Below are 10625 nucleotides of genomic sequence, written 5' to 3' on the forward strand. Positions count from 1 at the left end.
GTCATATTTTTCGCAATACCGTAATAAAAACATTGCAATAATTTCTGAATTTACAGTATCATATCGCAAAACAAAAAGACAAACATACAGATATACAGATTTCAACAATGAATAGATATTGATTTTAATATTTCGGGAATACAACTTACTGTAAGCAATATTTAAATATGAATCACACCAGGCTGAAGTGCAGAAATTCCGAAGAATTAATAATACTATTTAGATAGCTTTCATTTAAGTTTTTATTTATCATATTATTATTATCATTACGGTATATCTTTATTTTCACTTTAAAACAAAATTTGCCATGTCACCTTTTGTTTTTCACATTACCTCCAGTAACTATATTGTTCATTTTATATATTTTTTATATCTATAACTGTGCTTAAGATGAAACTAGTGGATAAAATAAACTTTTAATCAAGCGGTAACTTGGATTGCTTTTATCTTCATGCTTTCTTACAAGTAGGTACTGAACAATGTGTCCTAACATTTCAATACACACCTCTATATCAGATATTGTTGACTGTAGAGCACAAGACCAATTCACCAGTCTGTTGCTTCTATATATTAAACCTTCATCATACAGTCTTACAAAACTTTCCACAACAGCTTCAGATAATTTCTAAAATGAAAAGGTACACAAAGTTAATAAATACTTCTTTTATGGTTGTGGCCTGTTATCTTTTCCTCTATGAAGAGATATTTCCTGTATTACACTGGAGTGTGATACGACTAAGTGATACTAAAAATGTGTTAATTTGGTTGGCCTATCATGCAGTATATTTTAAATTGTAACATTTTCATTGGCTATTCATTGGCCCTAGTCTAGAGAAGTATCTTACCTTGACCATTGTAAAACAAGCTCTGTCCCAGTCCGATCCCAATAACTTCATTTAAGCCTAGAGACACACCTTACCTTGTCCATTGTAAAACAAGCTGTATTCCAGTCCAGTGACGATCCCAATAACTTCATTTAAGTCTAGAAAGGCATCTTACCTTGTCCATTGTAAAACAAGCTCTGTCCCAGTCCAGTGACGATCCCAATAACTTCATTTAAGTCTAGAGACACACTTTACCTTGTCCATTGTAAAACAAGCTCTGTCCCAGTCCAGTGACGATCCCAATAACTTCATTTAAGTCTAGAGACACATCTTACCTTGTCCATTGTAAAACAAGCTCTATTCCAGTCCAGTGACGATCCCAATAACTTCATCTGTTCATATATTCTTTCACCTTTCCTTAAACAGAATATTTCCATTTCAATGTACTTAATTGTAAACTGACTTATATTAAAAAAAAACACCATGCATTTCATTTTCTGTTAAATTCTTTTCTACTTGCACCATATATATGCAGACCATAAAAACACTTGATCTTACATTTACAAGCTGAGAATCATTTGTTGTATTGTCAAATTGTAGTAACAGGTCAAAAAATGACAATCTACTAATGAACACATGAATATTTGTTAAAACAAATAAAATACAATTATTTTTTCAAAAATGTATTTATTTCTTTTGTTATGCATGCAATTGTAAAAACTATAGATTATTTATTCTTCTAAACAAAAGAGGGAGCTTTAATAGTAAGTATGAAAGATAATAAACAATCTGTTTTATTTCTATTTTGTAATGCAACATCAGTGATGATCTGATTATGACATCATTAAAATTTCACATTACTGAACTGATAGAACTCTATTGATGGAAAATCATCATAACAAAAGATTAAAGGAAGTATATCAAGCAATAAAATTTGTTCATGTACATTGGGCATTCCTAAATGAAATATTCTGCTGCAAGACACATTGACACTACAGTTTACTTGAATACTAATTTGAAACTTTAGATATAGAGTAATAATACAAAAAAAACTATTAACACAAGAATAGCACATGTAAAAATAGAAATTTACCAGTATATCAAAAAGACAAATGAATATTGCCGTTTTTCAAATAGACTTTTTCCAAGGGTCATTGACAATTATGATGACATTTAGAATCAGCATTGAAAACCACAAGTTTTTTTAATTAGTTTCTTACTCATTCTTCCATTTCCAGACATCTTCCAGAAACTTATCTCTGCCAACATCAAATCTTGTTTTATTCTGGTTCCTGGTTAACTGTTTCTCTACTACAACTTGTGTAGCAATGCCAGCATGGTCACATCCTGGAATCCATATTGTTTCTATACCATGCATTCTTTTCCTGCATAATAGGAATATTCAATATCGTAGGTCATTAAATGTTGTAAATCCTATGGCTATGGTTTATGTAACCTGAACATACTTAATCAAAGTTTAAAAATGTTAAGGTTATGAACGTAGATGTATGAATAAAACGTTTCACATACTTATTAAAAGTAATTAATTTGAGAAAGACAAGGAAAAACTGTGAAATTGAATGATAAACCTTGAGAAAACCATATATTGTACCATGAATGATTAACAAAATAAATTATTTAAGTATGACCCAGAAGTTATTTAATGAATCATGTATGTTTAGTAGAGTAGTTTACAAAAAAAGAACAGGAGTTCTGAAATTCTCATTAGTGAAAGTGCATCCAATTAATTCAAAATTAAAATATTTTTTTTCAATCTGTCCATAATAGCCATGTTAACCTCAAAAACTTCATAAGCCAAGAAAAGGTAGGCAGAGAACTTTATAAGCAATCTAAAGAATTAATCAAGTCATTAACAGTAACCATCATGTATTTAGATTGATGTCTACACCAAATTGCATCACACAATACTACAACAACAAATGTTTCCATTTATATAACCTTTGAGACATTTTGATAGTCAAATTCAAATGTTAAAATCAAAGGTTTAATTCTTTAACATTTAGAATTCTTTTGGAAACAGCATGTCTATAGCGAACTGATGCCTCAGTAACTCAAAGCATATTTCAATGTTATCTATATCTTACCATCTAACAATAGCATCCTGAATGGAGTTGGTCAGAGCATGACCAAGATGTAAAGAGCCTGTAATATTTGGTGGTGGTAAACAAACAACAAACTTTTCTTTTCTGTCTTTACAATCTTTCACTTGTTCTCTCTACAATGATAATATAATACAGATAGTGTTCAAAGTGTTCAATGGTTATCATGGTTATAGGCAATTATGTTTGCTCTTCAAACCAATCTCTTATTAGATGATTAGGAAATTTAAAGACTGCATGCAAAATTTTGATTCAAGGAATTCAATGTGTTGAAGGCATAATTGTTAACTTTATACACATTGTGACTTGAATGGAGAGTTGCCTCATTGGTACTCATACCACATATTCTTGTTTCTATTTACATCCACATTTATAACTGTTTTTATTTTTAAATTATTGTCAATAAAAGAATGTTTTAAAATTACAAAAGTGTTCTGCAGTGGAAGTTATCTTAAATTTCAGAGTGATATCAAAACTTAAAGATTTATGAGGGAACAGCAGCAGATCATCTAGACAGATAAAAAAAGACTCAAATTAATGTGAAAGTTATCTCAGAAAAAGTTGTTTTAATGTTTCATAAGATCTGAAATTATCACAGGCTATAAGAGCTTACTGTGGATGATGAAGGTTGACATATATATGGAGAATTCCATCAAAACCTCATCCTCATTAAAGACTCCTTTTTTAGATTTGAACTAACATTGAACATTGGAGCTGAATGTTTTACCATACAAATTTTGTACAAAACATTCAATCTATGACATGGTAATAATTTTGATATACACAATTTTTGCAATGCATACCTGGTACTCTGGAGAAAAATAGCCTTGTTTGACCCACCAACTGTACCAAGCAGCTTCCACATAACTAGGACTATATGCTGGAGGTAATGGTCCGGTCACATCTAGAACGTATAAACTTTTTGTTATAAAGTCATGGTAGTTAAATCTGCTTATTCATTGTTATTCTATTGTTATGTCATCACACTTGCACGACCTGAATTTGATATTGACAATGAGGATCAGTTAAGAAACTTAACTTGAGAACAACAGGGATGACTTCAGTTTCACAATTGTGAAGTTTCCATTTAGTTTCCATTTAACGTAAAAAGTTACAGCAGCGCCTGTATATATCACTTAGTTGATATTTCAGAGTGTTTTCTATCATGATTTCTGTGAAAGAGGGTTACTGTACTTGCTCACAAGGAAGGTATTGTATTCAGGGTACCACCTGGTAAAGTTGAAGAATCCCCTTTAAAAGTATTACATAGACTATAATTAGTTGGTTGACCATTATGAAATATCTGTGTCATTGTTGACTACAGACATGATGGTAATGTCCAACTTTTCATAACTACATTATCCTTCCCTCGTTTCCTCCAATGGTGACATCATCAATTTGTACATGTATCATGCATAGATATCAAATACAGTATAGGCTTTTCAGATTTACCTTTCTTGCTTCCAGTTTCAGTGGCACCCTCATAAAAATATTTCTTATATTCATCCTTTTCTATGTGTTCAAAGTGACTAATCTGAAATATAGAATATATCATGTATATTTATTAGATATGTAAACATGGTAAAGGTGTACACAAATAAGCATGTTATGTAATGTGGACGCCAGTCATCAAGAAAATGTGAATAATATCTTACAGAACTCTTCATATCAATTAATCTATGATACAAGCATCGTGATACGACCAAGCGACAAATCATCCGGAGTTGTAATAATGAACACAGAAGATTATAAATTAGAGGTAGAAAAAGAATTAGATAACAACGATACGTACACAGCAATAGATAAAGATCTAACACAGAAAAATGAAAATAAAGTAAAAAAACTCGTAGAAAATTTATGTAAAAGAGAAATAATAGATAAAGACATGAAAAAATATCTCTTACCGAAAGGAACATGTCCCGGAAAGGTACAAGCTAATCCGAAATTACACAAACAAAATCACCCAGTTAGAACAATTATTAATGGGCGGAACCATCCCACAGAAAAAATCGCGGAAATAGTCGAAAACGAGCTTTCGGAGAATGTTCGGAACTTGCCCACGTATATCAAAGACACAACAGATTTTTTAAACAAATTAAATGCAATACAACTGCCTTTACCAGACAACGCAATAATGTTTTGTTTAGATGTAACTAAATTATATCCAAGCGTACCAAGAAAAGAAGCACGAGAAGCATGTAAATCAGCACTAGAAAATCGAACTAACACATCAATCCCAACTGAAGATGTTCTTAAAATGATGGATTTAGTCATTGAAAATAATAATTTTAGCTTCAACGGAAAGCACTTTTTACAAACTGAAGGAACAGCTATTGGTTCCCATCTAGGCATGAATTATGCTTGCACCTACCTCGGACAATGGGAAGAAAATTTATTTCAAAACAGCAATTTACAACCATTTTCATATTGGAGATATGTTGATGACATCTGGGGGATATGGGAACATGGTTTAGATGAATTAAAAAAATTTCACGAAATGTCAAACAGTTTGCATCCGCGAATTAAAACAGAAATGCGTTACTCAACTGAAAAAATTGAATTTCTTGATGTGTTTGTACACATAGAAAACGGACAACTTAAAACAGATCTTTATACTAAATCAACAGACAAACACCAATACTTACATGTGTCGTCAAGCCATCCAAACTCTGTAAAAAATGCTATACCATATGGACTCGGCATTCGTGTCAAAAGAATTTGCTCAACAGAAGAAGATTACAAAACAAGAAGAGAAGAAATAAAAACGCACCTAAAAGAACGTGGATACAATAACTCGTCCACTGAAGTTCAATTGAAGAAAGTCGACAAATTAAACCGAGAAGATTTATTAAAGTACAAACAGAAGAAAGAAAACAACAGGGTACCTTTAGTAATTACTTTTTCCAATGCGCTTCCAAATGTACATTCCATTCTTAGAAAAAATCTTAAAATTCTCCATCAATCCGAAAGACTAAAGAAAATATTTCCCGATCCGCCTATCGTGGCATTTAAACGTGATAACAACATAAAAGACATCTTAGTACACAAAAAGCATAATTTATTATTTTATAAGCAAACTAATGGATGTGGACCATGTGGTAAACAATGTGCACTATGCTCACATTTAAATGAAACCAAGGTATTTTGTGACAACACCGGCAAAGAATATACCATTCAGGGACAAATAAATTGTAAAACCGTAGGCGTGATATATGCGATTAATTGTACAAAATGTGAAAAAGTTATATATGTAGGACAAACGGGTGATACACTATATCAACGAATGCTATTGAACTTTTCAAAAATACGAACAAAGAAAACAGAAGATCCAGTAGCCAACCATTTCATTCAGAACAATCATTCAATAACAAATTTAAAAGTTACCGCCATAGAAAGAGTATTTGGGACAGAAACTTACAGAAAAACTAAAGAAGCCTTTTGGATAAAAAAATTAAAAACTCTAGAACCTGAAGGACTCAACACAATGTATGAACGATGATAAATATATTTATATTGAGAAAGCGAAAAACGCGGCAAATGAACGTCATAAAAGTTATTATAACGTAATGTATCCAAGTGATGTAATTGTTGTTTCAATGTTGTAATTTATTCCAATGAAGAAGGCCGTAATGGCCGAAACGTATGGGAATTTGTTTTATAGTTTTTATTATACAATCATTCAGAGACTTTATATATATATATATATATATATATGTTACAGCGAATTTGTATAATCAGTGATTATGTAGAATCCGTGAAATTTTCAGGGATTATGTAGAATCACTGGCTAGTTTAGGGATTATATATAATCACTAACATTTTCAGGGATTATGTATAATCACTAGAAAAAACGTTAGGGATTATACATAATAACTGAAATGAAGAAATAGTTTTATTTATAAAGAAATAAATAAAAGTCAAATAATTTATTCTATAAAATCATATTAAAACATCATTATAAACATAAATTGTAAAATGTTTAGCACAATATATCAAAATGATAACCCCATTTTTTTTAAATGTTGGGCACAATATATTAAAATAATATGCTAATCACATCTGTTTCTATCACAATATCCACATTTTAAAAAACCTTTTCCTTCACATATCAAATCAAATTTTTCAACACGCCTACGAAAAATAAAGTGTTCAGTATAAAACCATCTCAAGGTATCCAGAAAAAAAAGAGAATTAGCAATCTTGAACCTGTTCGAGCAAAATACCATGTTTTGTGGCCAGGCAATATTCTTTTTCAGACCTTTTGTGAACAATTGCCAATGATTATGATTTTTGGGTTTCCCTTTCCTTTTTTTCCCCTGCAGAACTGCTATGAGAATATTACACCAAATGCCAGCTTCCTCTAAAATTTTGTTCTACTTATCAATCCTTAGTTCTACCTGTTTTATCATCATGACATATAGATGCGTAAGTTCTCTCAGTTTGAATTTTCTTGTTCATTTGACACAAAAAAAGACACAAAAAAAATACACCACAAAACAGACATTCCATAATCTTCTTCACCACAAATAAAAAGCTCTGTGGATTTACAAATAGAACATGAATATCCATTTGATGCTGGCTTTTAAGCAACAAACAAAACATGTATTTCAGTTATCGCTATAAATGGAATGTTGATTATTATTAATTTTTATCTTGAAACCTTGTGTTGGTTATATCTTTAAGATTATCCTCCGTGTTTAAAAGCAAAATTATTTCATCTGGCAAGAAATGTGAAAGAAAAAAATGTTAATTTGTCTATACTATTTATTTTTTAACAAACAAAGGATCCTTAATTAATTGAGAATCCCTAAAATCATATTAGGGAATATGTAGAATAATTATTAAAGTGTTCAGTGATTATGTAAAATCACTGGTCATTTTCAGGGATTATATATAATTACTAATGATTTCAGTGATTCTACATATTCCCTGAAAAATTAGGGATTCTACATAATCCCTGATTATACAAATTCACTGTTATGTATCTAAATGATTACACTGAAACTTATCTTAAAACTTTTTTTAAAATAAATTACAATATACATTCTTTGTTTAATCAACAGCTTATTTTGTTACATGGTTAATTAGCATTCAGTACATAATGTGAACAACAGATTTCGGCAAACAAGTCAGCATATATACAGAATACTTATTCATGTTATTGGTGGATTAATAATAAAATAAAAAATTAAATCAATTAGTATAAATCATTAAACAAAAAATCAATAATTCGCTATCGGGGTAATTTAATCTCAACAGACTGATCAGTTTCCAGTCCCGTTAGTATAAAAGTCCTAGGTTCAAATAATAGCCTCTTTTTTAGTTTCTAAGAAACAGACTTAACCATGACAACTTGTAACATTGACCAATTACCCATAATAATAAGGTCAATGTCAGATGAACCATGCCAGACAGAAATTTTCACTTTACAATCAATCTTTGCTTTAATTATAGTTGTATCTAAGAAAAAATCTAACATGTAACCAGGAAAACTTTAGATTGATCAATAAACCATGAAAATTAGGTCAAGGTCAAATGATGCTTGCCAGACAGACATACACACCACAGCTTACAATATTTCCATACTACAAATAAAGTTGACCTATTGGTTATAGTTTGAGAAAAACAGACCAATACACCAAAACTTAACACTGAGCATTGAACTGTGAAAATGAGCCATTCATGAGGTCAAGGTAAAATTAAACCTGCCAGACTAATGTGTACATCTTAAAATATTTTCATACAGAGGAGAAATGATAAGAAAGAAATTAACATTACAAAAAATCTTAACTTATTTTTTTTCAAGAAGTCAATGAACCATGAAAATGAGGTTAAGGATGATGGACATAAGACAAACAGAAACTTCATAACCTAATTAAGGCATCTATATACATTCGAATCGACTGGAACTTCATAAACTAATTAAGGCATCTAAATCTATATACATTCGAATCAAAGTAGGAAGTATCCAGATGAGGTCTTCCACCTTCTTCGACATACATTTTTTAAGAAGATAGCTAAAGCTGCAGCAGGATCATTATACATTTTGTACCTATGTCAAGCTATTTGCTGCAGAAGTCACAGGCTCAACATGCTCAACAAAAATCATTCATTTGGGGATGGAGTCCCCTATTACGGAAGAAAAATCAATTAAAATTTTTTTTTTTTTAAAATCAGGAAAATTTTACTGAATTTTTCAATAAACTAATGACTTTTTTTAAATCCATGCATTTGCGCAGAAATCTATTTCCTTTTTCCAGTCTTGTATGCATGAGACTTTGAATAAAATATATATTTAATATCAGTATATTAAAATATAGGATTGGAACTCAATACCAATTCATTTTAATATGAAAAAAACGTTACCTGATGAAAGCGTTTCTTTGTTTACATTGAATATGATGTCATAACTTGATTAACGTCACACCTAAATCCCTTACAACAGAACCAAAATCGGATATGTAACAGTATTTCCTTTCCTTTTATTAACATGTTTGAATTAAAAAAAAATGCATACAGACATGACAGACTTTGTCCCCATTTACAGGCATGACAGGTAATGCCTGCCTCATATTATACTAAAACAGATTTCACATTCTTTCAAAGGTATGACACATGCCTCATTACATGTATCAGATAAAAGTGTCTGTCTTAGGAAATGTTAAATAATCAAAGCACCAAAGGGTGCTATAGGCAGTTAATCAAAAACCCAAAGGCAAACTTGGCCAAGTTCAGATGAATAGTGTAAAGAATTAGTCGAAATATTTATCTCAGGCATTGTTCTCAGCTATTTCTAAAGTATCAAATAATGCTTGTACAGTAATGTTTATGTTATGCAATCCTACCACTTTCAAAAGTAATTTCCAATTTATATTCATAAAGATTCAATGTCTGAGATTATACACATACACTGTCCTATCTTAGGGGAGAGTTTTGTGCCAGTTAAGATGTTTAAGCCGCCACATTCTGTATGTACCTGTCCATAGTGAGGACCCACTAATGCGGTGATTGTTGCTGTATATCATATTTATTTTTCATAATTGTTTTGTACATTTTTAAAAATTTTATTAATTTCTTGTGTATAACTTCTGATTTTAGTATGATGTCCAAGTTATTGTAAATGCTCTTTTGTTCCGACGTTGGAAAGTTCCAGGCGGAAAGAACTAACTAGCCGAAAAGTTCTCCAGAACTTATTAACTACATTGTAGTTACTTTGTTCTTCCTCTGGTTTAAAATTTTATAAAGTTCCACCTGAACAAGTGACTAGTTGAAATAGTTTACATTTTTGTTATCATGGTTATTGTGTTAAGGGGCCAGCAAAAACAATCCTTTGGGTGTAGGAGTTTCTACCTGCATTAAAGATCCATTGGTAACCTTCGACTATTGTCTGCTCTAAGATCTGGTTATTGTCTCTATTACACATTCCCCATTTTCACTTTCGATTTTTTTTACGTCTCAAATTATAACTGAATTAAAATATGTTGATTACGGTTTAACTGTCTTCCATTACTAATATCATAATAAAAAAACATTTATTTAAACTTTCAATAACTGTAATAGTAAGAATTAAGAAAAACTTGTTTGTAACTATAACTTGTTGAAAACATATTAAACGTTTCTCGAGTCTCGTTAATCGACTCGTTACCTTTTTATCCTATCATGCGATTTCTTTTCTTATTAT

General features: G+C 30.8%; 1 protein-coding gene across 1 annotated transcript in view; it reads right to left on the minus strand.

The window, feature by feature from the left end:
* LOC139512970 (valine--tRNA ligase-like) overlaps nucleotides 1-10625 on the minus strand; it is a 41990-nt gene that overhangs the window by 29948 nt on the left and 1417 nt on the right. Inside the window, exons 2-7 of the mRNA XM_071300976.1 lie at nucleotides 4397-4478; nucleotides 3748-3848; nucleotides 2930-3060; nucleotides 2045-2209; nucleotides 1160-1241; nucleotides 506-625 (exon numbers count right to left, since the gene is read on the minus strand). Of these exons, the coding sequence (XP_071157077.1) occupies nucleotides 506-625; nucleotides 1160-1241; nucleotides 2045-2209; nucleotides 2930-3060; nucleotides 3748-3848; nucleotides 4397-4478 (681 nt within the window). The remainder of the gene's footprint in view (nucleotides 1-505; nucleotides 626-1159; nucleotides 1242-2044; nucleotides 2210-2929; nucleotides 3061-3747; nucleotides 3849-4396; nucleotides 4479-10625) is intronic.

Source organism: Mytilus edulis, chromosome 2 (assembly GCF_963676685.1).
Source record: "Mytilus edulis chromosome 2, xbMytEdul2.2, whole genome shotgun sequence".
Classification (NCBI taxonomy): domain Eukaryota; kingdom Metazoa; phylum Mollusca; class Bivalvia; order Mytilida; family Mytilidae; genus Mytilus; species Mytilus edulis.